At 32.9% G+C, this 27841-nt stretch overlaps 2 protein-coding genes across 3 annotated transcripts; both read right to left on the reverse strand.

Annotated features, from left to right (window-relative positions):
• Positions 1–709: 709 nt before the first annotated feature.
• LOC117692725 (N-acetylglucosamine-1-phosphodiester alpha-N-acetylglucosaminidase) lies at positions 710–6978 on the reverse strand. 2 transcript variants are annotated; one of them, XM_066079705.1, is made up of 6 exons: positions 6441–6978; positions 4206–4258; positions 3205–3330; positions 2897–3083; positions 2652–2703; positions 710–2526 (listed from the first exon to the last, which is right to left on the reverse strand). In XM_066079705.1, exons 2-6 carry the CDS (start codon positions 4249–4251, stop codon positions 2512–2514), a joined length of 426 nt encoding a protein of 141 aa, XP_065935777.1. In that variant the 5' UTR covers positions 4252–4258; positions 6441–6978; the 3' UTR covers positions 710–2511. The 2 variants fall into 2 exon arrangements, with proteins under 2 accessions (XP_065935777.1, XP_065935776.1); XM_066079704.1 differs by lacking the exon at positions 6441–6978 and adding an exon at positions 5972–6429.
• A 4444-nt stretch (positions 6979–11422) lies between these two features.
• On the reverse strand, positions 11423–16303 carry LOC105340604 (N-acetylglucosamine-1-phosphodiester alpha-N-acetylglucosaminidase). Its single transcript, XM_034481499.2, has 6 exons — positions 15951–16303; positions 15288–15340; positions 15008–15133; positions 14700–14886; positions 12761–14494; positions 11423–11875 (listed from the first exon to the last, which is right to left on the reverse strand). The coding sequence occupies exons 1-5, from the start codon at positions 16106–16108 to the stop codon at positions 14398–14400; spliced, it is 621 nt and encodes a 206-aa protein (XP_034337390.2). The 5' UTR covers positions 16109–16303; the 3' UTR covers positions 11423–11875; positions 12761–14397.
• Between the last annotated feature and the right edge of the window lie 11538 nt (positions 16304–27841).

Raw genomic sequence — 27841 nt, forward strand, 5'->3', positions numbered from 1 at the left:
AAAGAGAGAGAGAGAGAAAAATTATTTTCAAATGGGTAATAATATTGGAATTGGGTTTTAAGCTTCCAGATATCATGGTTAGACAGCACATTCATTTTTTTGCCTTTAAAGGAGCATGTCTGCCCTCTATGCTATTGAAACACAACCAAGAGAAGAGGGTTGGGTGTTTAGCATTTCTTAAAACAATAGATTGCTTTGATACTTGAGATTATCCTGAGGGCATTTTGTGTTGTTGACACATTCTTAACAGTAACAGTATTGAAAGCCCAATTAAAATATCCAGAGAACTTTTTTTTCAAATGATTTGAAACTCTTAATAAGAGCACTTTTTAAAATGTTATTAAATTGTATTGTTATAGCTAATGATTTTGACAATTAAAAAATGTGTTGTTTTATACTTTCTTAAGATAAAACTAAAATATTTTTATCTGAAGAATGTTTTTTTCTTCTTTAAAATAATTTTTAATCAAATACAATTTCAGTTATTCAATTTATCACGATTTTTAAAATGATCATGCATAAATAGCATAGTAATGCGAGCATTACACTAGATTTTTGGAAGTAATGCATCACATTACCATTACTTGTAATGCTAAATTTGTGGCATTACACATTACTAGCATTACTTTAAAACATGTAATGCATTGCAATGCATTAAAATTACATTTAGCATTTCCCAAAACCTGGTGTGAATTTACAAAAACGTCACTGTAGTCGAAAGAGACACATTCATTTTTTAAATGGATTTACAATAATTAATGTGATAACACATCAATACAAGCATGACAACTGTGCATACATTCAGTCGGTAACAAAATCACGCAATAAAGACAGAGAGACATGAACTCATCTTTGTTACAGAATGAAATCAACTAGAAAGCCTGATTTGAAGAAGATACTGCTGCTTGGTAAAAATTTGGTCGTTACCCTTCTTAATTCATCACAATTGGCATACTGGTACAGCTAAATTAGCCTGTATATGGTTAAAAAATATGTGATCACGATCACGTAGCCTCTAATGAGTTTCTCAAGTACATGATGTATTTAAAATACATGTACGTTATTTTCTCGCATTATCACCGGTGTGAGATCGGTTTGTCCGGTGTGAGACAGCAGTGTGAGATTTTTCTGTCTTACACTGTGTATTACTACACCGTTTTAAAACATAAACAAACGTTGTTTACTGTAGGGAAATGCAAAATGGTGCATTGAGATTACCTATTTAGTAATTGTGTTGCTTAATTAATTACAATTTATCATATTTTTAATTAAAAAACTGTCGTATGCTCTCATTTTGACTTGCACTATTTGAAGCACGCGGAAGGATAAACCGAAAGTAATCTTTTGAACGTCATAACAGAAAGTTGTCAAACATCATATTTAAGGTAATATAATGCGAGAAAAATAATCATTCATTATATACTCGTGTGGGATAGTGAAATTCCACCTCGGGGCCAAGATTCACGGTCAAGGACTCGGCAAAGCCTCGTCCTAGACCGTGAATCTTGTCCCCTCGGTGGAATTTCACTATCCCACACTCGTAATAATGAATGATTCTATTAATCTTATCAATTGTGCTATTGCTTTAATATTCCTTTTAAAGAGCATTATGTTTGTTAGAAGTATCATAACGGAAATTCTACAGAAATTGGTTATAAGTACATTCGCTATAAAAATAGTGCATTATTGGTTGCGTTTATGGAAAAAATGGGTAATTACTAAGTTAGTCCAGTGATGAGCCTGTCGACACCGGGTCGGAAATATAGATAAAATGCTTCTAGATCTGTTGACCACGGGGCGTCAGATCATAGGTATGCACATGCACATATGTACTTATAAGGTTCGGAGATTTGAGGTACAGTGCCCATGCGTATAAAAAGGAGGCGTGAGAAAAGCAGCTCTCCAGTCTGTCTTTTCCCACACCTCCTTTTTATACGCACGTTGAATGTACCTCAAATTTCCGACCCTTTTAGGTAAATGTAATATTTCCGTTATGACAGAAGGATCTGTGTTAAGGTGCCTCATTACACCTTGAAATAGTTTCTCAAATCAGCAGAAAATTATGATAGAAAGCATAATGGATAAGAAGTATATATGTCAAATAGGCGAAAAAATGTGCAATTTTAGATAAAAAATTATATTTTCAAAAATTTCATTCAGTAAACATAAACAAAAGCCCCAGGAGGATTCGAACTCATGACCTCCGTTTCACAAGCCTGGTACTTTAATCACTGAGCTAAGACGATATATATCTGAATCGATTGATACAAACAGTTTAACAAAACATTTAAATCGCCATCTTGTGACGTAGTGTCTTAAAAAGTATAAGTCTCAGTGTCGTGAAGTACCTTAAGCACGTTAAAGTTTAAAATTCCAATAGGATAGTCATAAACATCAGAGTATTTTAATGGCCTTTTCCTTTTATGATGTCCCTGAACTCGGGATCCATGTTGAATTATTGAAGTCCTTAAATTCCATTTCCAAGATGAAGTCGTTTTGGTTACGTTTTGGTTACGTTTCAATTTTCTAGTGAAAAAAATCATAAATCATGTCAAACATGATATCACTGTCTTTCTAACATTTGACTCTTTACATACCCTCCGCTAAATGCACCCCCACCCCTTTCAGAAAAATTAGATTTAGAAGCTTACCTCCTTCAATTCAATTTCCGGGCTAAATTCATTTTGGTTACGTCTCTCTTTTCTGAAAAAAAAATCAAACATTATTTCAAAACACGATTTTAAGTTTTTGTATGGAAATGTATTAGTGAAACTTTGTAAAAATGTAATTCTTAAATTTGACAGTACAATTGCATATATCCATTAAATCCACCCCTCCCCCATCCTTTGAAAAAGTATTTAGATTGAGTAGCAGATAATAAAATTTTAAACCTTACTTCTTTACTTTGATTCCGACAAAGATGATGCATCCGATGGCTACAGAAACTATTACGATTGCAGTACTGAATATTAGCACCCAATTTGCTAAAGACAGCTTTTGGAAGAAATTTTCAGATATGATGTTTGGGGGAACTGTTTGTGACAAGGCTGATATTTTGAAAATTTTCATTGTTGTTTTCATATCTACAAAAAATATTCATGCAAGAGCAAACGTAAATTAGTAATTCTACTACCACTGAATTCTCAAAAGAAGTTTTGCAAATTTATTATCTGTTTATTTAAAGAAAATCCTAGTATTATTTACCTTTAGAGCAGCCGAATTTTGCATCACATTCATCTTCCGTACATTGGCATAACGAAGCACATTTTGGTCCAAAATATTTAGGAGGACATGGCAAAGAACAGTTAAAACCAAATGAACCAACGCATTCTGAAAATGAATGTGTCTTGTTATACCATAAACATAGCTTATAACGCATCTTGTTTGAATATTTAGGATTCATTTTTTTACTCTCTGGGTTAAAAGAAATTAGCTCAAATGAATGCTCAATGTTATTTCTCCCAATATTACCTACTGCATCGCCATTGACTTTCTTTCAAAGAAGATGGGTGTAAACTGCCCATATGAGGATTGAATTAAAATATCAACAAATCTCATAATTTCTTTATTCTTTCTTGTATATTTACCATAACATTGATTTATAACCCTTAAATATGTTAAATATTTGTAATATGTTGATTTAAACTGGCGCATGAGTGTCAAAACCTCCAAATAGTGTCATTTTTAGAACTTCAATGCCTTTTCTTTTATAGAGTGGGTCTGAGCTCCATATTTTTGTCGTAGTGTATATATAAGGTTTAAAGGAAATCAAACCGATTTCAAACAATGAAAACATGGAGAGATGACCCACTTTACTGTAAAAATGTCATATTGTATCGCAACAATGGAACGTTTTGGAAAAATAATAAAGTCCGTAAATTAGTGGTTGTAGTCGCATATAGAATTTAACAATGTAGTTTGTTGTGACAGAAGTGACTCAGTGGTTAGAGCAGCAGACATTATATAATATTATAGGTTAAGGGTTTTTGGGTTGTGGGTTCGATAGAACCAAAACTTTAGATTTTTTTCCTATCGGTTGTTAAAATATTCAAAACTTAATATAGTTAAGTTAAAAATTGGGCCTTTGTAGAATTGTATTTTAACATTATCAAGTATATTTAGTTAAAAAAATTAAATTTGAAATTGTATTTTACGACTAAACAAAATGTGCATTTGCGCTATCTTGTTCCCCCATCTTCTTTTACCTTGACAGCCATTCTCGGTCAGATAGTAACCAGTGCAACAGTACATTGATCCACTGAAAAGTACAATAAAAAGATCAAATCATCAGAGCGTGTCTGTTGAGAGTTATTATTATTAGTTGTTTGTTTTTTGGGGCATTTTGATCTTTAAAATGTTTACTTTACATTGAGTACGTTGACCGTAGATTTGCGTGAAAGTTACAAAAAAAGTAAATTAACGAAACACATTATCAAATTGAATATATCATGCACGAATAAACAGGAGGGAGAGAGGTTATATTTATCATCATTTTATTTTTTTCATATGCTGAACGTCTTTAGTCTGTCCAAGGTTACTGTTTCCTGACGAATATTAACGATAATACATTACTTGTCAAAGAAGTACAATTGAAATCGATGTAAGGGGGAAAACGATTTCCTCGCAGACATTTCATCTATTTCTACTCGGGGAAATTAACCTGAACAATTCAAATGTTTATGGAGATTTATAGTGGGAATTCGTTATATCTTTTCTGCATTCGGAAAAACTCGGGACATATCGCACAATTTTTCATCGTTCTCATCCGGATTCTTTTCATGTCGTTTGCACAGCGAATCGCCTTAGACTTTCCATTTATCGGTAGAGGGGACGTTTTAAATCTGAAAGTATTTGATCATCATAGTAGATGAAAGAACGTTGGACACAAAAATTTTTATGATTATCGAAATATTAAGCAAAAATGTTGAAAGAAGAAACTTTGGGCAGAGTATAGAAGTCTTAGGATGTGATATTTGTGGTAAATCAATTCGAAAATAAGTATGTAAGTAGCTTGTTCTGAAGCATTTAATACCTGGCGAAATAAAAGTTGTGTGGTCGATAAAATGGATAACGTGTTTCCTGTTGACTCTTGATTATATATATAAACCGATTCTAAATAGTAAGTATCGGTATAATTTTACCGGAAGTAATGAGGAAAAGGTTCACATAAAAATATTACTGATATGTATCATATTTTTTTTTATATAATGGACGAGTGTGGGGGGAATGAGTTCTGTTTTTGTTTTGCATGTCCTTTTTGATAAAATACATCTTCAAATACAAAATATCTATCAATCAGTGCCATTAAGGTTGATAAAGAGCAGGCAATTTCTAGTTGCAATTGGCATTTTATATTTTATACTGCATAAATTTTCACTGACAAACGTTAAACAAGCTAATCAGTCTATAAACTGTAAATTATACTAGCAGTTACAAAACATTATAGGTAACCACTGAACCCTGGTTCTAAGTGTTCATCGAAGGTAAAGTTTTGATTATATGAAATAAACAAATTCTTTTGTCTTGGATTTGGGTGGCTGATTTTCATCTAACTCTCAATTGGTTAAAAATGTTGTAGCGATCTTGACATCTGGTTTTGACCAAAAAATACGGACGTTTGCAAGATATCCAGAAAACATCCGGTCTTGTTAAATCTCCCCAGAGCTTGCGGATTATTGTTGGTTGTCGATGGAAATGACGATACGGTTATAGCATCGAAAAATTATGTTAGTTAACTTTTTATATATGCGTATAGCCAACTATTTAAAGCAATATCGAGGAAGAAATAAACAATGCAATTCAGACACCAACATTCCAACGGGTCTAGTATTTTCCTCAACGGTTGTTTGGCCGATTTGAAGTATTTTTTCATTTGTGAATATTACTAAATGAAAAAATGACAATAACAAACCGTGAACCATCTCAAAAATCCATTAAACGAAATACAATTTCAAAGCAGAGCAACACTGACCTCCAAATAGATAGTTGTATGATCAGGTGCCTAGGAGGAGTGAGCATTCTCTGATGACCAGTCACACCCGCCGTGTGCTCTTTGTCGTAATCGGGGAAAAAATCGGAAAAGTCCTTAGACAATTAGGTGATTAATTATGGTCTTACAATTAGTATGAAAAATGTCAGACAGCATGCGACCCAGAGGAAGATTGTATTTGATGACAAATTCGTTGTATCGACCATAAAACTTACGAGAAGATGACTTTAAGCGAGACTGTTGATAGTCCTGTTTTATAAACTTGTTTGTCAGTGGCTTGATTCGTCTTATAAACTGTTCATACTAAGAGCATGCCCTTGCGTATCGAATCAACTGAGAGACAAAAACACCATATGCAGGCGATGAAGGTATATTGCTACATAAGTAAGGAAAGTTGACTATAGAAAAATTGAAGTCATCACGTTTATCATACGGTGTGGTGTTAGTTTACCATTAATGTCCATCTCCAGTAAAATATCCAAATATGAAACGGATGAAGCAGACTCTGTGGTATCTTTTATTTCAAGTTCACTGGGATATATCGAGTCGACGTAACGTAACGTCAGCCGCAAAAAGTTGCCATTAATATGAAGCACATGCTGAAAAACACTAACTTCTAGTTTTTGAGGTTTTGTCAAGGGTAAATAATTGTAATCAATATTGTTTCATTTTAGCTTTGACATTGTTAAAAAGACATACCGTTTATGAAATGTAGAAAATTTTATATCATTATATACTATAATTATCTAATCATACAATTTCCTTAGGGGGTACACTTAAGTGTTTTGTAAAGTGTATTTGTGACTGATTGGTACGCTTGCTAAGCAAACAATGGAAGAGATAAGAAAGAATTCTATCATTGTCAAATAATGATACTACATGTAGTATGTGAACCTTAACTGTTGTATTCGTAAACCATGAACAAACCAAATAACGTAATTATTTAGTTTAAAAATCTATTAGTAAAAAAAACCAGAATGTCTATAAGAACATAAAACTTACTCTGGATGCCTGCACAGATTTAAGTCTGGCAAAACGGTAGTTGATTGAATCCAAGTGCTGAGTAAAAAAGGAACTCCTAAAAATTGTAGCAAGACCGCCGATAAATTTGGTTTATATATACAAGTCATGTCGCCTACTTTTTGATTTATCGTAATAATTATGTAGAAAACATCGGAATTAATTAAAATGAAATAGCTATTAAAATTATATGTTCAAGTGTAAACGGACATTAAAAAAAACAAAAAAAAAAAAGAAAAAAAGAAAACTGAGTAGAATTATTATTCAACAGTTTCCTTATTGTTGATATGTTAACAAGGTTATTGCATCAACTAAGATACACGTACATCGACAATTTGTATCCAATTATAGGAATACCGCTTGGGGAAATTATCTTTTATGAAAAAAATTATCGTACTAATTTTTAGTACATGTATCTGAGCTTACGACAGGACATATCTTCACTATTTCGCTTTATCCTGAGTTCTTGCTTTTCTTGTACTTATTTTCATTGGTGGTTACTGCTGAATTAACTTTAGCAGACTTACATTTGTTCAACAAACGGTACTTCCATAAATATTTATCTTAATTATACTAGTATGCGCATTACTTGTAAATATAATGTGTGTGAATCAGGCCTAGGGGGCGAATTAGAGTGTAAAGTAATGAATTACATTACCATTAATATAACTTCCTGAATTTGGGCATTAGGTCATCATTACAAATGCTTAATTTTCTTGAAGTAATGCATTACATTACCATTACTTAAGTAAAGTAATGCATTACCATTACCATTACTTATGAAAAGTCAATAATAAGTTTTGAAAATTAAAGTAAAGAGTTTTTGGAAATCTTTTAAATATGAAACACAGTTTAGCATATCCACAGGTATATGTTCACTATCAGGTTCAAATTAATTAAGTTATACAAGATTGCTGTTGCACTATAAGATCATCAAAGTTTTAAAGGTTTTATCTTTTAACTGCATCCTGTCAGATTTGAAAATCTTCCTAGCTATATTAAATAAACCTCCTACAGAAAGAGTGGAATATGGAATCAAAGATACTGTTTGGCAATTTTTATCATTATTTTGTGTTCAGACAATAAGAGAAAAATACAAAACATGAATCTTGTATTTTATCTTAGTCCAAACTAATGTACTTAATATAAACACACACACACACACAGAGAGAGAGAGAGAGAGAGAGAGAGAGAGAGAGAGAGAGAGAGAGAGAGAGAGAGAGAGAGATTATTTTCAAATGGGTAATAATATTGGAATTAGGTTTTAGATATAATGGTAAGACAGCACATTCTTTTTTTTTTGCCTTTTAAGGAGCATGTCTGTCCTCTATGCTATTGAAACACAACCAAGAGAAGAGGGTTGGGTGTTTAGTATTTCTGAAAACAATAGATTGTTTTGATACTTGAGATTATCCTGAGGGCATTGTGTGTTGCTGACTCATTCTTAACAGTAAAGAATTTAATGAAAGCTCAATTAATTATCCAGAGTAATTTTTTTTTCAAATGATTTGACACTTTTGATAAGAGCACTTTTTAAAATGTTATTAAATTGTATTGTTATAGCTAATGATTTTGACAATTAAAAAATGTGTTGTTTTATATTTTCTAAAGATGCAACTAAAAAAGTTTATCTCAAGATTTTTTTCTTTTCTTCTTTAAAATAATTTTTAATCAAATACAATTTCAGTTATTCAATTTATCACGATTTTTAAAATGACCATACATAAATAGCATAGTAATGCCAGCATTACACTAGATTTTTGGAAGTAATGCATCACATTACCATTACTTGTAATGCTAAATTTGTGGCATTACACATTACTAGCATTACTTTAAAAACGTGTAATGCATTGCAATGCATTAAAATTACATTTAGCATTACCCCAAACCTGGTGTGAATTTACAAAAACGTCACTGTAGTCGAAAGAGACCCATTCATTTTTTATATGGATTTACAATAATTAATGTGATAACACATCAATACAAGCATAAGAACTGTGCATACATTCAGTCGGTAACAAAATCACGCAAACAAGACAGAGAGACATGAACTCATCTTTGTTACAGAATGAAATCAACTAGAGAGCCTGATTTGAAGAAGATACTGCTGCTTGGTAAAAATTTGGTCGTTACTCCTTCTTAATTCATCACAATTGGCATACTGGTACAGCTAAATTAGCCTGTATATGGTTAAAAAATCTGTGGTTACGATCACGTAGCCTCTAATGAGTTTCTCAAGTACATGATGTATTTAAAATACATGTACGTTATAATTTTATCAATTGTGCTATTGCTTTAATATTCCTTTTCAATAGCATTATGTTTGTTAGAAGTATCATAACGGAAATTCTACAGAAATTGGTTATAAGTACATTCGCTATAAAAATAGTGCATTATTGGTTGCGTTTATGGAAAAAATGGGTAGTTACTAAGTTAGTCAAGTGATGAGCCTGTCGACACCGGGTCGGAAATATAGATAAAATGCTTCTAGATCTGTTGACCACGGGGCGTCAGATCATAGGTATGCACTTGCACACATGTACTTATAAGGTTCGGAGATTTGAGGTAGTGTCCCTGCGTATAAAAAGGAGGTGTGAGAAAAGCAGCTCTCCAGTAGTCAACTGGAATCTGTCTTTTCCCACACCTCCTTTTTATACGCACGGACAATGTACCTCAAATTTACGACCCTTTTAGGTAAATGTAATATTTCCGTTATGACAGAAGGATCTGTGTTAAGGTCCCTCACTACACCTTAAAATAGTTTCTCAAATCAGCAGAAAATTACTTGATTATGATAGAAAGCATAATGGATAAGAAGTATATATGTCAAATAGGCGAAAAAATGTGCAATTTTAGATAAAAAATTATATTTTCAAAAATTTCATTCAGTAAACATAAACAAAAGCCCCAGGAGGATTCGAACTCATGACCTCCGTTTCACAAGCCTGATACTTTAATCACTGAGCTAAGACGATATATATCTGAATCGATTGATACAAACAGTTTAACAAAACATTTAAATCGCCATCTTGTGACGTAGTGTCTTAAAAAGTATAAGTCTCAGTGTCGTGAAGTACCTTAAGCACGTTAAAGTTTAAAATCCTAATAGAATAGTTATAAACATAAGAGTATTTTAATGGCCTTTTCCTTTTATGATATCCCTGAACTCGGGATCCATGTTGAATTATTGAAGTCCTTCTTAAATTCCATTTCCAAGATGAAGTCGTTTTGGTTACGTTTCAATTTTCTAGTAAAAATAAATCATAAATCATGTCAAACATGATATCACTGTTTTTCTAACATTTGACACTTTACATACCCTCCGCCAAATCCACCCCCCACCCTCCTTTCAGAAATATTAGATTAAGAAGCTTACCTCCTTTAATTCAATTTCCGGGCTAAGTTCATTTTGGTTACGTCTCTCTTTTCTGAAAAAAAAATTAAACATTTTTTCAAAACACGATTTTAAGTTTTTGTATGGAAATGTATTAGTGAAACTTTGTAAAAATGTAATTCTTAAATTTGACAATACAATTGCATATATCCACTAAATCCACCCCTCTTCCATCCTTTGAAAAAGTATTTAGATTGAGTAGCAGATAATAAAGTTTTAAACCTTACTTCTTTACTTTGATTCCGACAAAGATGATGCATCCTATGGCTACAGAAACTATTACGATTGCAGTACTGAATATTAGCACCCAATTTGCTAAAGACAGCTTTTGGAAGAAATTTTCAGATATGATGTTTGGGGGAACTGTTTGTGACAAGGCTGATATTTTGAAAATTTTCATTGTTGTTTTCATATCTACAAAAAATATTCATGCAAGAGCAAAAGTAAATTAGTAATTCTACTACCGCTCAATTCTCAAAAGATGTTTTCTTGTTATCTGCAAATTTATTATTTATTTATTTAAAGCAAATCCTAGTATTATTTTACCTTTAGGGCAGCCGAATTTTGCATCACATTCATCTTTCGTACATTGGCAATGCGAAGCACATTTTGGTCCAAAATATTCAGGAGGACATGGCAAAGAACAGTTTAAACCAACTGAACCGACGCATTCTGAAAATGAATGTGTCTTGTTATACCATAAACATAGCTTATAAAGTATCTTGTTTGAATTGATTTGATTCATTTTTTTTACTCTATGGGTTAAAGACAATTAGCTTAAATGAATGCTCAATGTTTTTTCTCCCAAAATTACCTACTTCATCGTCATGGACTTACTATCAAATGATTACCTTGACAACCATTTTCGGTCAGATAGTAACCAGTGCAACAGTACATTGATCCACTGAAAAGTACAATAAAGAGATCAAATCATCAGAGCGTGTCTGTCTTTTTTAGTTCTTTTTGGATTTTTTGTTTGTTTTATGTTTCTTTGTTGTTGTTTTTTTTTGGGGGGGGGGTTAATATAAAAATTTAAATTACAGTAGTGAAGTAGACTTTAGATTTCATGTAGTTTGATTGCTAATATATTTGGATGAAATTTATGAGAAAATCAATATTAGCGTAACACATATTCAAATTTTATTTACTCTAAACGTCTAAGAAGTCTCATAAGGTTACACAGTATCTGTGCTAAATCAAATTTGAAGATAAGTATGTAAGTGGCTTGTTCTGAAGTTAAATGCCAGACTAAATAAAAGTCGTATTCATGATCGATAAAATTGATATTTTGTTTCCTGTTGACTCTTGGTTATATAAGCTGATTCTAAATAGTAAGTATCGGTTCATTTCTGCCGAAAGTAAGGAGTTTAAAGTTCACATTTTAAATATTATATTCTTAGTATCTTCCTTATATTCCTCTTATTTAAAAGCTAAGATTGAGGGAGGCTTTATGTTTGTTTTCTTTTGTCCATCTGAAAATAAAATACATCGTCAGATATAAAATATGTTAGTCAATGCAAATTTGGTTAATGTAGAGCAGGCAATTTCTAGAAAGTCGCATTATGTATTTTACAGTACACGTACATGTATTTGTTCTGACAAACGTTAAACAAGCTAACCAAATAACATAAGCAGTTACTAATGTACGATTGGCATTTTGCGCATCAATGTTCTAGTTCTTTGTGGACTATATATTTGATATATAGATCTACGCTTGCTAAACAAACATTGAATATGATAAAAAGAAATTCTATCAAAGTAAAGTAAAAATACAATATGAAAGAAACGTTTATGCTCGGTCCATTAAGCAACACATTTTTTAATAGTATGTGATCATTTATGCTAAATTGTTCGCAACCGTTGTATCCGTAAGCCATAAAAGACCCAACATATTATATAATTTCAAAATCTTTTACAGGCACATAGTATCAGGGGAGACCGAGTGAGGGAAGCATTTTCCATACCCCAACTTCCCGCTATTTATCGCAGAAAACATTTTTCTTATATTTCAAATAGAAAAATGAAGTTTGAAAGAGTCCCTCCATCTAATATTCCACTTTTCTGGGAGCAATAGATAAATTGAATGTAAATTCACGGTATAGTAGAAGTTTGGTAGGCTCGATGTTCTGCGCTACAACTTGGAAGTTTACAAGAACTCTACAAGACTGGCGGACTAGGGTTTTCTTGTCTTTGTGTTTGCTTGTCAAGATTTTGGATAAGTTTGCCCCCACCCAAAACATACGCGCGCTTTCAAAACGATACTACGTGTCTGTATTAAAGAGAACAGAATACTTATAAAAAAAACATACAACTTACTCTGAGAACAGAATACTAAGTTATAAAAACATACAACTTACTCTGATTGTCTGCACAAGTTTGGCCTAATGGTAGCTGAAAGAATCGAAGAGCTGAGTAAAAAAAGAATTCCAAAAACGTGTAGCAAGATCGCCGATGTACTTGGTTTATATATACAAGTCATGTCGCTTGCTTTTTCATTTATTTTAATATCTATAAAACATCAGGATTAAAATGCTTGAACGAAAAAACCCCTAACAATTACATTTTTAAGTGTAAACGGACATTGAAACAAAAAAGAAGACTGGGTAAAATTGTTTTTCAATTGTTTCCTTATTGACGGTAAATTAACAAGGATAGTCTATCAGCTAAGTTATATTATCAATTAGTTTCCAAATAAAGCAATGTGTACCTGCATCACCTTAAATTCTCGCTTTTCTTGCACTTATTTCTTCCGGCAGTCGTTGCAAACCTGGTCACAATTTTGGTCAAATTCTATTTTTCTGTTTTTATTATTAACAATGCATTAGAAATGCATTTCTAATGTGTAAATAAAATTTTAGAGTCATTCGTCGATTTATAAGCAAGATACAGGGCTCACAATTCTTTGTCATGTAAACAAGGCTCGTGCCCTGTTTTTGTTTACATATGTTCAATATTCCAGTTAAATATTCTTTTCCAGCTTATTTTTCAATCTTTTATTCTTTTTAAGCATTGATAAACAGTTCCTAACGTTTAACACATTCATTTTAGGTATAAAACTGGAATTTTCACTTCAACGTTCAAAATGTAAACAAACGCTTTGTTTACATAGCAAAGAATTCCAAGCTCTGTAACTCGCTTATAACTCAACAAACGATACACAAATTTCGGATGCCTTTTAAAAATGTCTTACTGAAGCGTTGTAAATATCAAAATCGGAAAAATATTTTTTGACCAAAATCGTGACCATGCCCCTTTAAGGGGACTTACATTTGTATAACAAAAGGTACCTCCTTCTAAATTGTTCTTATAAATTCATTTGCGCATTGCTTGTTCAATTTAATGTTTAAGAAAATTGTGACAAGCAAATTGACAAGCAATGAAAACGTCACTGTAATCGAAAAATGCATTTATTTTCCAAACTGCTTTTACAAAAGTAAATGGAATTTTTTATCCATAGAAGTGTAAAAACTGAGCATACTTTCAATGTTATAACAAAATCACCTAAGCATGACATAGAGATGTGGATCCCGCTTTATTACAGACTGGATAGTTCAAAGGTGTACGAAATTCTCATTTTCCTATTTATATGTACATGTATCAACAAAATCTGATCCTACGAACCAAACGATCACGCCTGATTTTAAGTACATGTAGGCACTGTTGCGTGGTAAAATTGTGGTCCTTACTCCTACTTAATTCATCACAATTGGCATTCTTACACAGCTTGCTTTAGTGTGGTAACGATCACGTGGTGTTTTTTTCTTAGTTTCTCCAATATATGACATAACGTCATAATCTGATTAGTTATGCTATCGCTGTAACAGAAACACTATTTTTCCTCAGAAAGATCTGTTCAAGCACGTGCGTTGAAGTTTAAAATACAAACGACATGGCTACAGACATCGGTGTTTATGCATGTATTGGTAAATATAAAAAAATAATGACGGCACAGGAATGCTATATCTGTTTTTAATCCGTTTAATGATCACTTCCTTTAGATATATCCTGAATTCGGGATTTTTGTTGCATTATCGAAGTCCTCCCTAACTTCCATTTCCGAGCTAAAATCATTTTGGTTACGTCTCTGTTCTCTGAAAAAAAAATCCTATTTTACATTGTATGTCAAAAAACGATTTCACTGATTTGTTTGGAAGCGTAAAAGGGCCACTTTGTTAAATGTATTTCTTACAAACATACCGGCATTTGACAGCACAATTACATAAATGTATCCACTGAATCTACCCCGTCAAAAAAGTATGTAGATTAAAAAGCAAACCATGAAGTCCTCAACCTTACCTCTCTGCTTTGTTTCTGACAAAGATGACGCATCCTATGGCTACGGAAACCACAACAAATGCAGAAGTAAAAATAAGCACCCAATTTGTTAGAGACAGCTTTTGGAACAAACTTTCAGGTGTGCTGTTTGGGAAAACTGCTTGTGACGAGTCTGATGTCTTGAAGGATTTCATTGTTGAATTCATATCTACAAAATAAATTTGAAAATTACATACAATTGCAAAACCATAAATTTTTAGATAATTCCGAAAACCAATGAGAACATTAAAAAAAATGTACAACAACATCTATTAGAAGTCCTACTGTACCCTTAGGGCATCCAAGTTTGGCATCACACTCATCTTTCCCACACTGACACATAGAAGCACAGCTTGGTCCAAAATAGTCTTGGGGACATGGCACAGAACAGTTAAAACCAAATGAACCAACGCATTCTAAAAAAGGAAATTATGATCAACCTTTATTAAATCAAACTATTTTTTTCTTCATACGGTTTATATGGTTAATTTCAAACACATCTGAGTCAATACTCAAGTTTTTTCGATATTAATTCTGATACAATTTTAGCTGTTTCATTGCAAGTCTTACCTTGACAACCGTTTGGTGTCTGATAGTAATCACTGCAACACCTCATCGACCCACTACAAAGAAAAGTTTACCTCCGTCAAATCTCAAAACCAAGCTTTATTTTAAAAATTAGGGGGGGGGGGGTGTTGGTTTGTTGTTGTTGTGAGTTTGCTATGTTAAAAACTGTCGGTTTTGTCTTAATTTCTACACATATATATTTATATTACACAGAATGAGTTATACAAATTTGTCCGCGAAGAAAAATAGTCCGTTTTTCTGAAGAAATATTGCTATAGAAGTCGTTCAGCAATAACGGCCATGCTGAATTATGTCGAACTACTATGATACTTTATCATACAAGTGTTTCTCTGTGGAATGGTGCATTTAGATACTAGTAAGTTCCTTTGAAAAATCTTTATTGTATTCTTTTTATGATATTCTTTAGAATTCCAGCATGGGTGATGTTAATGTACCTGTTGAATGTTACCAATCAACGTATTTATCAAAATCAATTGAGTGCCCCCCCCCACCCCCCCAAAAATAGAAAATGTCAATCGCATCGCTTAATATCATTTTAAAACCGGATGTATATGATATTCTAGGCATTTGGAAGAATATATCAGTTGTGTAAGCATGTGAAACCTATAACTGATGTTCATTATAATTGACTAACAAACAACTTACTCTTGTAGCAGACACACGTGCGAGGCTGGCGAAACAGTAGTCGATTGAATCGAGGGGCCTGGTAAAACACAAAATCCCAAAAGCAAGATCACCGCCACTCTGGGTTCCTTTTTACCATACTGCGTCTCTGTCTTCTGTGTTCTTCTTGTATGAAACATCAGGATTAAATAACTTGAATGTAAAACAGCGAAAAAGTCCAACACCGTGTGAAAAGTCGTTGAGCCTAAATCACCCACAAAATTGTTCAAACTCAGTTTCCTTGTTAATGGTTAATACAATTATTGAAACTATTTGGAATATTTATATATGACGGAAATAATATGCGTATATCGTATATTATGTACTAGATTTGCACTGCCTCGCAGCATTATGGAAAATATTTCCATGAATTGTTGGTAAATCATAATATAAAAATATTCTGAAATATATTTCAAACTTTACAAATTAGATACCCACTGTTATACAAACCGTCGTTCGCCATTTTACTTTTATATACCCTAAACGTACAAGAATTCTAAAAAGGTTAATGCTAAATTAAATTAAAAGATAAGTATTTAAGTCGCTTGCTAAGAAGTTAAATGTCAGCCAGCTGGACAAAATAAAAATTCGTATGGTTAATAAAATGTTTCCTGTTGACTCTTGATTATATAAACCGATTCTAAATAGTAAGTTTTGGTATATTTTTGCTGGAAATAACGATTTAGGGTTCACATTTCAAATATTAAAATCTTCGTATTAAGGTCTTCCGTTTCCAACGGAAGACCTTATTGTTATTGCTTTGTTTCTTTTTCCCTTTTATTTATTTTTTTTTTTCTAACGCTTTTTTGTACAAGCGAATTTTTGAAAACGACTTGACCGATTTTCGTGAAAATTTCAGATCTTGTAGATATTGATAAAAACCTTATATATATTTTTTTATTTTAATGACGTCATTTCCGTTCGGGAGATATTGACGTTTTAGTGATTTTTAGAGGGTCATTTTGTCCTGCTATCTCCTCCTAAACGAAAAAAGATATTGAATTTAAATTTTCAGGGATTGTAGACAAAAGATTGTAGATGTGTTTAAAGGCATTTGTGGTTGTCTGGCTTCAAAGGCGTCGAAGCTCGCCTGGACCCGAAAATCGAGTTTAAAAAAACGACGTAATTTTTAATGGTTTTCGTTCTTTATCTCCTTTCCTGAAAATATTTTACCATAACATATAGAAGAAATAAAATTTATATTTACAGGATCTTCCGTTTGATAACAAGAAAAAGGGGCTGGTCCCTTAAATAAGGGGCCAAAAAGGCTCTAAAGTCCTTCTCCCATAGCACTTTACTGAGAAATATTTTGTAATATGTTTAAGAAGCAAAAATGTTCATCTTTTACTAATAAAACTATACATTATAAATTTTTTATTATGCGTTACGTAATTAGGGGTTTTAAGGGGCCAAAAATCCAAAACTTCGATCGAATATATCTCAAAAAGGACAAATATTTTGAAAAGCAATATAGAATAAAAGATGCTTAGAATGATGTTTTAAACAATATTCAATCATAAAATTTTCGTTATTTGGCCCCAATAAGGAGATTAGGGGTCGGCCCCTAAAATGTCCTTTCCCAGATAGCTCTTAAACGGCAAAGAATTTCTAAACACTTGTTGAACAAAATATGTTTAATATCAAAAGAACTTTCGTATGATGCCAAGAGAAAGGGGCTGGCCCTTCAATTTAGGGGCCAAAAGGGCTCTTAAGTCTTTCTTCTATAGCCCTTTACTGAGAAATGTTTTGTAATATGTTTAAGAAGCAAAAATGTTCATCTTTCACTAATAAAACTATACATTATAAAAATTTCATTATGCGTTACGTAATTAGGGTTTTAAGGGGCCAAAAGTCCAAAATTTCAATCGAATATATCTCAAAAAGGACAAATATTTTAAAAAGCAATATAGAATAAAAGATGCTTAGAATGATGTTTTAAACAATATTCAATCATAAAAATTTCGTTATCTGGCCCCAATAAGGAGATTAGGGGTCGGCCCCTTAAATATCATATCCCAGATAGCTCAAAAACGGCAAAGAATTTCTAAACACTTGTTGTACAAAATATGTTTAATATCAAAAGAACTTTCGTATGATGCCAAGAAAAATGGGCTGGCCCTTCAATTTAGGGACCAAAAGGGCTCTAAAGTCTTTCTTTCATAGCACTTTACTGAAAAATGTTTTGTTATATGTTTAGGAAGCAAAAATGTTCATCTCACATTTATTTAACAACATATTATAATTATTTTATCATGTGTTCCGTATTAAGGGGTTTTAATGGGTTTTAAGGGGCCAGAAGTACCAAACTTTGATAACATACCTCAAACAGAACAAATATTTTAAAAAACATTATTTTGAAAATCAATATAGAATAAAATGCTGAGAATGATGTTCCTAATAAAATTCAACCATCAATTTTTTTTTGTTGCCCCAATAAGGAGATAAGGGGTCAAATATCAAAGTCAAGGTCATATAACCTTAAAAAAATCGCACGGAAGACCTCCTCGTTGCTCGCAACGAGATCGTGTCTAGTTTTTCTTATATTCCTAATACTTTTATGTTTCATGGATAAGTTTGTTGGAGGGTTACTAAACAAGAGGCCCATGGGCCACATTGCTCACCTGAACAGCAGTTCCTTGTAACATTACATTTCTTGAGAAGAAAATTTTTAAACATTTTTCATATGTAGTTCTATGTTAAACTTTAAACCCCGCCTGGGGCCCCAGTTTTGGTCCGAGGGTCACTATTTTTACAATTTAGAATCTTCACTATATATAAAAGCTTTTGTGTAAATATTGGCATTTCTGGTGCAATGGTTCTTGAGAAAAAGATTTTTTAAACATTTTCCTATGTATTTCTATGTTAAACTTTGAACCCCGCCTGGGGCCCCAGTTTTAGTCCGAGGGTCACGATTTTTACAATTTAGAATCTTCACTATATATACAAGCTTTTGTGTAAATATTGGCATTTCTGGTGCAGTGGTTCTTGAGAAGAAGATTTTTTAAACATTTTCCTATGTATTTCTAAGGTAAAATTTGAACCCCGCCTGGGGCCCCAGTTTTGGTCCTAGGGTCACGATTTTTACAATTTAGAATCTTCACTATATATACAAGTTTTTGTGTAAATATTGGCATTTCTGGTGCAGTGGTTCTTGAGAAGAAGATTTTTAAAACATTTTCCTATGTATTTCTATGTTAAACTTTGAACCCCGCCTGGGGCCCCAGTTTTGGTCTGAGGGTCACGATTTTTACAATTTAGAATCTTCACTATATATAAAAGCTTTTGTGTAAATTTTGGCATTTCTGGTGCAGTGGTTCTTGAGAAGAAGATTTTTTAAACATTTTCCTATGTATTTCTATGTTAAACTTTGAACCCCGCCTGGGGCCCCAGTTTTGGTCTGAGGGTCACGATTTTTACAATTTAGAATCTTCACTATATATCAAAGCTTTTGTGTAAATATTGGCATTTCTGGTGCAGTGGTTCTTGAGATTTTTAAAAACATGCACCCTATACTTACTGTTTCGCAATTATCTCCCTTTTGAAAAGGGCTGTGCCCTTTATTTTAAGAATTTATAACCCCCTTTCCATAAGGATGCTTTGTACCAAATTTGGTTAAATTTGGCCCAGTGGTTTTTAAGAAGAAGTTGAAAATGTGAAAAGTTTACAGACGGACGGACAGACAGACGGACGGACGGACGGACGGACGACGGACAACGGGTGATCAGAAAAGCTCACTTGAACCTTCGGTTCAGGTGAGCTAAAAAGAAAACCACCATCTGAAAGGGCGTAAAATTGTCATTCTAAAAAGTGCTTCCGTAAAATTTGCTCCTAAATGGCGGAGATATTTTCAATTATTTTGTCAGTAATAATTTCCTTTTAGTAACCATTGTTCCGCCTAGTATCCAAGGGGGACTACTGTGATGCAGTGATTATTTATTTATGGACCGATTTGGACCGGGTTTGTTTACAGTGTTGAATTCAGTGCGAAGTGTACAGGCAATTCCAGCGAATGTAAATAGATATTTGCATAGTGACTGTCTCAAATATTGGCATTAGAAAGCCCGAACATGGGCTTATTTTTAGGGAGCAAAATGAGATATATGTCCCCGCATCTCAATTATCTCATCTTGAATGATATATATGGCGAAAGGTAAATTTTAATACCATCTCCTACTCTAGTATGTACTACCCATGTGACCGGCCCGTTTTCACATTTTTAAACTCTGTGACCATTTATGCTACAATGTTCGGAACAGTTTTATCCAAAAACCACAAAAAAGACTAAACAAATTATATAGTTTCAGAATCTATTATAGGCACTTAGCATAAGGGAAGGACGGGTAGGTGTCTTTCCCACCCTCTACTTGACACATTCTTTCCACGCAGCAAACTTTTTTCTTATATCTACATATAAAAATTGAATTTGAAATAGTCCCCCTTCTTTTTTAAGAGCAATAAAAAAAGGTAATTAAAATTCAAAATACAGTAGAAGTGTGTTACATTTCCCCATCATCCGAATTAGGATTTTAAAGGTGTGCGGATAAGTTTCGTTTCTTTAATTATTTTGCTTGTTTAGGTTTCGGATAAGTCCCCCCCCCCCCATTTCAAACATAGGTAATCACAGAATACAAAGCTTACTGAAATAAGGCATCACCTTAATGAGGCATCACCTTTATGAGATCACCTTCATCCTATTATATGGAAATCATAGTTAATGATCTTAAATATTTATGGATACTGTAGTGTTGTTTGAATCAATATTGTATATCATATAGTAAAAAAAACTGTTTGATAATCATGTCAATTTCATACGGTAATATAAGAAACAATATTTATCAATACACTTACAGTCGCACTTGTTTTAAGCGGCCACTTGTGGGACAATGACAAACTGGCCGCTTAAGACAGGTGGCCTCTTATTCCAGGTTTTAGTTTAATGAAGAAGAAAACACCACCGAGTTTATTCATTTTGGCTCTATTGCACACATTTATTTATAGCTTCTGTAATGGCAGCGTACACGAGATGGTGAAGGCACAGCTCGGATTGCTGAATAAACACTTTATATTAATTTTAAATGGCCGTTTTAATTTAATTTATCTATCAAGGAATTCAGAGCAAAACATTTTTTCCTAAATACGCCCAAACAATAATTTTAAATTGATTAAATGCGGTAAACAATCAGAAGTAGCGTCTCCGTACAAAAGCTATGTACTGAACTACGATAGCCAATGTTAACCTCTTAAAAAGTGTCAAAATTCCCTTGGGGTGTATAATAACCACCCCTTTAATTCTCCCAAAGAAATTTTCTAGAAAAAATGTGCGTATTATCGGCAAATTGCTGTACATGTTAAGCGCAAGACTGACCATTTAATAACTTTGCAATGAAGTATAGAAGTACATGTAGATATATAAGCAACACCAAACAGGTGTCATAATCAATTATCTCATTAAATCTCAGCAGACTTCAAATTACACACTCAATTATTTGTCATTAACTCATCAGCTGTCAAAGTTTTGCTTCTTTCGATACGGGGTCACATGTCAGAGTAAGAAGTCATGTGACAAAACAGACAAAATGGCCGTTGAAAACAGGCGTGTTGAAACCACGGGACCTAAAAACACTGGCCGCGTTAGACAGGTGGCCGCCTAAAGCAGTGAACTGAACGGGCGGGATTGAAACTGGCCGCTCATGGCGAGTAGCCGCTGATTAAAGGTGGCCTTAACAGCAGGTGGACTGTATTTAAAAAAAACAATATTGCATCTTATGATTCTAAACAATATCATGTGATATATCATGTGATACAATATAATACTGTGATATATAATGAAAGAATATGATATTGTTACATGAAATGACATATCAAGATATAATATTGTATCATATATGATACAGTATTGCATCATGTTATACATTTTTTGTATTCGATCACAATACAATATCAAAACATGATTAATGATTAAATATAGTATCATATGATACATTATCATATCAAATAATACATCACAATATTGAAAGATATGATATGATTATGTATGATATAGTTTGATATCGTTTGATATTGTTTCATATAATATTGTATTTTATGATATTAAATGTATAATATCAATATATAATACATAATATGATACTGGTTCACATGATAAAATATAATTAGATACAACATTGTATCATATCATATGATACGAGATCATTAAATACAATATCATATGATACAATAAAGTATTTTATAAATATTTATACATTATTATACTTTCATGTTAAATACTGAAATCTGATTGGCTTAGATGCAGTTGATAATCCGTTCTATCACCCTCAGCGTTAGCAACGCACTTGGCAACGGGTACCACAACGAATTGTTACATGCGCGTAAATTACGCGCCTACGGTTCGCCGTACAATTCATGTCATTTTTATATAAAAGCAGTGAAATTTTCTCTAAAATTAAGACATTCTGTATAATAAAATAAATAGTACCTGTTTGGGAGGGTAACTGTTGAAATTGACACCCATCGAAAACCATTGTCAACCTCCGCTTCGCGTCGGTTGACAATGGCTTTCTCGGGGTGTCAATTTCAACAGTTACCCTCCCAAACAGGCACTATTTATATAATATTATATATGATACTCAAAAAATGATACAATATCTTACACTATCATACAAATTTTTATGATATAATATTACATGATATAATCTTGTATTATACAATACAATAGTGTATCATATCCTACAATACAATATCATAGGAATAATATTTTATCATTTACTAACATACATGTATCTATTATGCAAGTTAGAGTGAGGTAGGTGGTTTTTATTAGCATCCTTGAAAATGACGCTCTATATCTTAATCTGTATCTGAAGCTACCTCTGCGAATCATTTACACAGTTAAGTCAACTATGCAAATTTGAAATCGTCGGTTGACAATGGCTTTCTCGGGGTGTCAATTTCAACAGTTACCCTCCCAAACAGGCACTATTTATATAATATTATATATGATACTCAAAAAATGATACAATATCTTACACTATCATACAAATTTTTATGATATAATATTACATGATATAATCTTGTATTATACAATACAATAGTGTATCATATCCTACAATACAATATCATAGGAATAATATTTTATCATTTACTAACATACATGTATCTATTATGCAAGTTAGAGTGAGGTAGGTGGTTTTTATTAGCATCCTTGAAAATGACGCTCTATATCTTAATCTGTATCTGAAGCTACCTCTGCGAATCATTTACACAGTTAAGTCAACTATGCAAATTTGAAATAGTACTTTTACCTATTAAACATGTGCCCTGTGCCAAAAAAAACCTTAGCCTCCTCCAGCATCTGAAATCTGCGGCTCTGATTTAGCATCTATGCATTTGAAGTGCATCAGAATCACAACATAATCTACTGAAAAAAAAAATAAAAATTGAACCAATAATAACAAAGATTTGTCTTTCAAAGGGCACCTGCTCTAAAAACTTTATCCAGCTCAGAAACCTCAACCCCTCCAACATCCGAAACCTTTGGCTCAGATTCAGCATTCAAGCCAGTCAAGTGCATTAGTGTCACAGTTCACACCCCCATGCTAGTTTCGTGAAGTTAGGACCAGTGTAACAAAGATTTAATTATCAAAGGGCACCTGCTCTAAACACTTTAACGAGCTCTAAAACCGTTAGCCTTCTCCAGCAAAACCTATGGCTCAGATTCAGCATTAAAACCCCTCAAGTGCATTAGTATCATAAGATGCACCATCCATGCAAGTCTGGTGATGTAAGGACCAGTAATAATTAAGAAATAATTATCCGAGGGCACCAGCTCCAAAGCATTTTTACCAGCTCCAAAATCTTAACCTCCTCCAGCATCTTAAACCTATGGATCAGATTCAGCATTAAAGACTGGCAGGTGCATGAATATTATAAGACGCACCAGTCATGCAAGTTTGGTGACGTTATGACCAGTAGTAACTTAGAAATGGCTATTAAAGGGCACCTTCACCGATTTTTTTTACCAGCAAAACCTGAACCTCCTCCAGCGTCTGAAATTCATAGCCCAGATGCAGCATCCAAGTCTTTCAAGTCCATAAGTAGGTCCAGATGCACCAGTCATGCCAGTTTGGTGAAGACAGGACAAGTAATAACTTAGACACAGGACCTGCACCAAATATTTTAACCGGGTCCGGACGCCAAGTCCGGGGGTATGGCATAATCTCCCCCCTGGCCGACTTCGTCTCAGTGAGCTAAAAACGATGCTTTGTGTCTGAAAACTTACAACTTACTCTGGTTCCAGCACAAATATGTCTTGCCAAATACATGTAGTAGCTAATTGCATCAAAGAGCTTAGAAAAAAGAAAACTCAAAAGGAACTTAGGCATCTTCAACATTTTTATATACAGATCAATACGGAAAAGACAATAAAAAGACAATAAAAGAAGCGTGTAATTTCAGGACTAATAAAGCTAGCTTACCACTAAAATAGTTATCTAGTTAAATAATAAATATGCTTACAATGCGACATATTTCCACTAGTTCTTGCACTTCTTTTAATTGTGGTCGTTGCCAACTTACTTGTTTTAACTTTAGCTAACTTAAATTTATACAATAAAATATCCCTTTTATAAAGCAATATGAGCTGCAATTTTCATGTTGAAATTTTATTTTACGAAAAAGTTATTTCCTTCTAAAATGACAAAAATAGCTATTAGCCATATTTTGGTGGGGAAAAGCCGTTAAGAACAGAATTATTGTCGACCTGTACAAAAACTTATCTGCTATATATTCCTTTGAAGAGATATCTTTCTTTTAAGAAAAATTAATGATTTGTTAAAATCTTATTTATCATAAAAGTTTAAGTTACATTCTGACTTATCATACTAACAGGTTTTTGCACCAAAATTAAATTCTAAAAAAATACATATTGCTTTAATATTTTTCTCACTAATCTGTACATTGCTTGTTCAAAATATTGCTTGTAAAAATGACAAACAAACAAGCAAATTGACAAGCAATGTTTTAGATAAACTATACATAATTTCAGTGTAAAAAACATGACACATAGACGTGGATCCATACATACTACTGATTTGAAGTAGATACTGCTGCGTGGTAAAAAAAAAAAAAAAAAAGTCGCCCATACTAGCTCCTACTTATCTTTAAAGCAGATCAAAATCTCTTGGCATGGGAAAATGACTATTACTTAACTAATCACAACTGGCAATTCTTCACAGCTTACAAGCTAGCATTCACTCAAAAAATGTGGCCACGTGGTCTTTATTTTTTTCCTAAGTTTCTCCAATGTATGACGTATTTGAAATGCTTAAAAATCTGATCAATTATGCTATCGCAGTAATATTTCCCTTTTTTAAAAACACTGTGCTTTCCCATAGAAAGGTCTATTTAAGCACGTTGAAGTTAAAAATAAAAACGGCATTACTACTGTACAGACATAAGAATTTATATTGGTAAATATAAAAAAAAAACGACGGCAAAAGAATGTTATTTCTGTTTTTGATCCCCTTATTGACCACATCCTTTAGATTTATCCTGAACTGGGGACTTTCGTTGCATTGCGAAGTCCTAAATTCCTTCTGACAGGGCCAGCCATTTTGACGTCTTCGAGAAAGACTGATTCTGATTGGACCATCAGGAATATTTACCAATGAAATTGAGTTTAACATTATTTAGCTATCACAATGGCCGGCGTTGTCAGAAGTTGATGTGGCTGCAAAAAAAAAGTTCAGTTTGGAGAGTATTTAGGGAATGTTATCAGAATTTGAGAATGTAAGTAGCGTGCGTTCGATGTGAGATTTTAAAAGATTAGTGTCAATGTTCCTCGACTTGTTGAAATACTGTTGTTGTCATAGGCAAAATCCCATCGGGAACCCTGGACCGGAAAATGTCCGAGTAAAAATAAACTGGCGACTTTGAGAGAATAATGACGCATATCTCCGCTATTTTAAGACGCATCAACTTGAAATTCGGCATAAGTGTATTTCAGATATCTCTTTTCTGAAAACAACATACATATTGCAAATGATATTAAAATTATTTGATTTATTAGGCTTTTGAAGCGAGCTGGTAGATTTTATCTGGGTCAGAGTTCGACCCCTTTCTTTATTTATGGTTACATTGAAATTAATGTTAAAACATGGTCTCTATGATGCAAAAGTTGTGACATCGGAAATATAAAAGCCGAAAAAAGTGCGTGATTACGAAAATTTATTTCTTCTTTTAATGCTTTTCCATTTCATAAGTGAAGTTGATAAATTTTTTAAATATATTTTATTTAGTCTCTAAAAGATGGGTTCCTTGAGGTAAATGTTTTCATTTTTTATCAAATAATTTGATAAAACATACGTAAAACTAGTCTTATCTCCTGAATAAAGCACGGTTGAAACTTATCTGGTGTGCTTAGTTATTTTTTTTTTCATTTAAGTTACTTTCCATTGAAAACTTGAAAGTTTTTAATAGAGTTAAACAATAAACATAGAAAAAGCGTCATTCATTTAATAAATGAGTTAATATACGGCGCCCATGATCTAGAAGAAATTTTTTCAGCCTTAGTATCCCTGATTCATTTTCTATTTTTCACTTTTTTCTTATGTAATTATACGTGTTACCATTAAGCCTCGCTTCGTTCGGTATAAGCACCCAATTTGTTGACAACAGCTTTTGGAACAAAGTTTCAGATGTGCGGTTTGGTAAAACTCCTAGTGACGAGTCTGATATCTTCGGGGTTTTCATTGTTGTATTTATATATACAAAGTTTGGAAATCACATACAATTGCAAAAACATATAATATTTAAGGTGCGACCGTTGTAGCGAGCGCAGCTTATGATAAAATATGTAAATATATGTATACTTGATTAAACTTAGAGTTCGGGTTTATATAGCACGCGACTATCCGAGATTTTTTTCTGTTTCGAATAAAGAAAATTTAAGTAAGTTTGCTTGAAAACTTTCTTGAATATGATTTAACCATGAGCCTGAAGGACCATTGTTTACCGCTGGTTTACATCTTTGCACTTTCAGCAGTGGGGGAAGTGACGTAATAAGTTAAAACTAGAGTATGACATATTTGTGATATGTTATTATATACATTTGTACCTTCTTTGATTTGACATAATATCAATACATATAACATGTAGAAACAAAAGGAATTCATTAAACTCTGAGACATTCACAGCGCAGTTGAACGCCTGATTGCGCAATACTGTGTATTGAAAGTCTACAATTTTTTGTATAGCTGTATGATACTAAACGAATAAATTTATGAGTTTTGTTTTTATATCATAACCCCTACTGCCTATATAGTCTTACCCAAAAAGGGGCATAATTCAAATTACATTATATGATGCAGAGTATGAAATCAATATGTACAGGGATTTTACTATATCATGTTATTATCGCAAAGCCGATAACTGGTACAGTAAATCGTAAAACATGGCAAATTTGGGGCGTGCTAAAAAGCACAAAAACAAGATATTTTGAGTTCTTAATAATAATATAATGTATCAGATGGATAAACAAGAAAATTGCCATTTAAAGTAAGTCAAGATTTGTCCAAAAATATCAAGAAATACGGAGATACGAAAAGAAAACGTTATATATAAGCCGATAACTGGTACAGTGCTCTATTTACAAGTTCGGTTTTTATAACTTCAGTATCAGTTGAACAGAGTGAAAATTCAAATAATTTGGATACGGGGTAACCAATTTCTATTCTTGTTTACAGCAGGGGTCATTTTTCTACGGGGATCATTTTTCTTCAGAAAAATCCACTTATTCTTCAGCAAGGGGGGGGGGGGGGGGTCATTATTCTACGTCAAAAAATGACCCACGGTCATTATTCTACGGGGGTTATTAT

The sequence above is a fragment of the Magallana gigas genome, chromosome 3 (assembly GCF_963853765.1).
Source record: "Magallana gigas chromosome 3, xbMagGiga1.1, whole genome shotgun sequence".
NCBI lineage: Eukaryota > Metazoa > Mollusca > Bivalvia > Ostreida > Ostreidae > Magallana > Magallana gigas.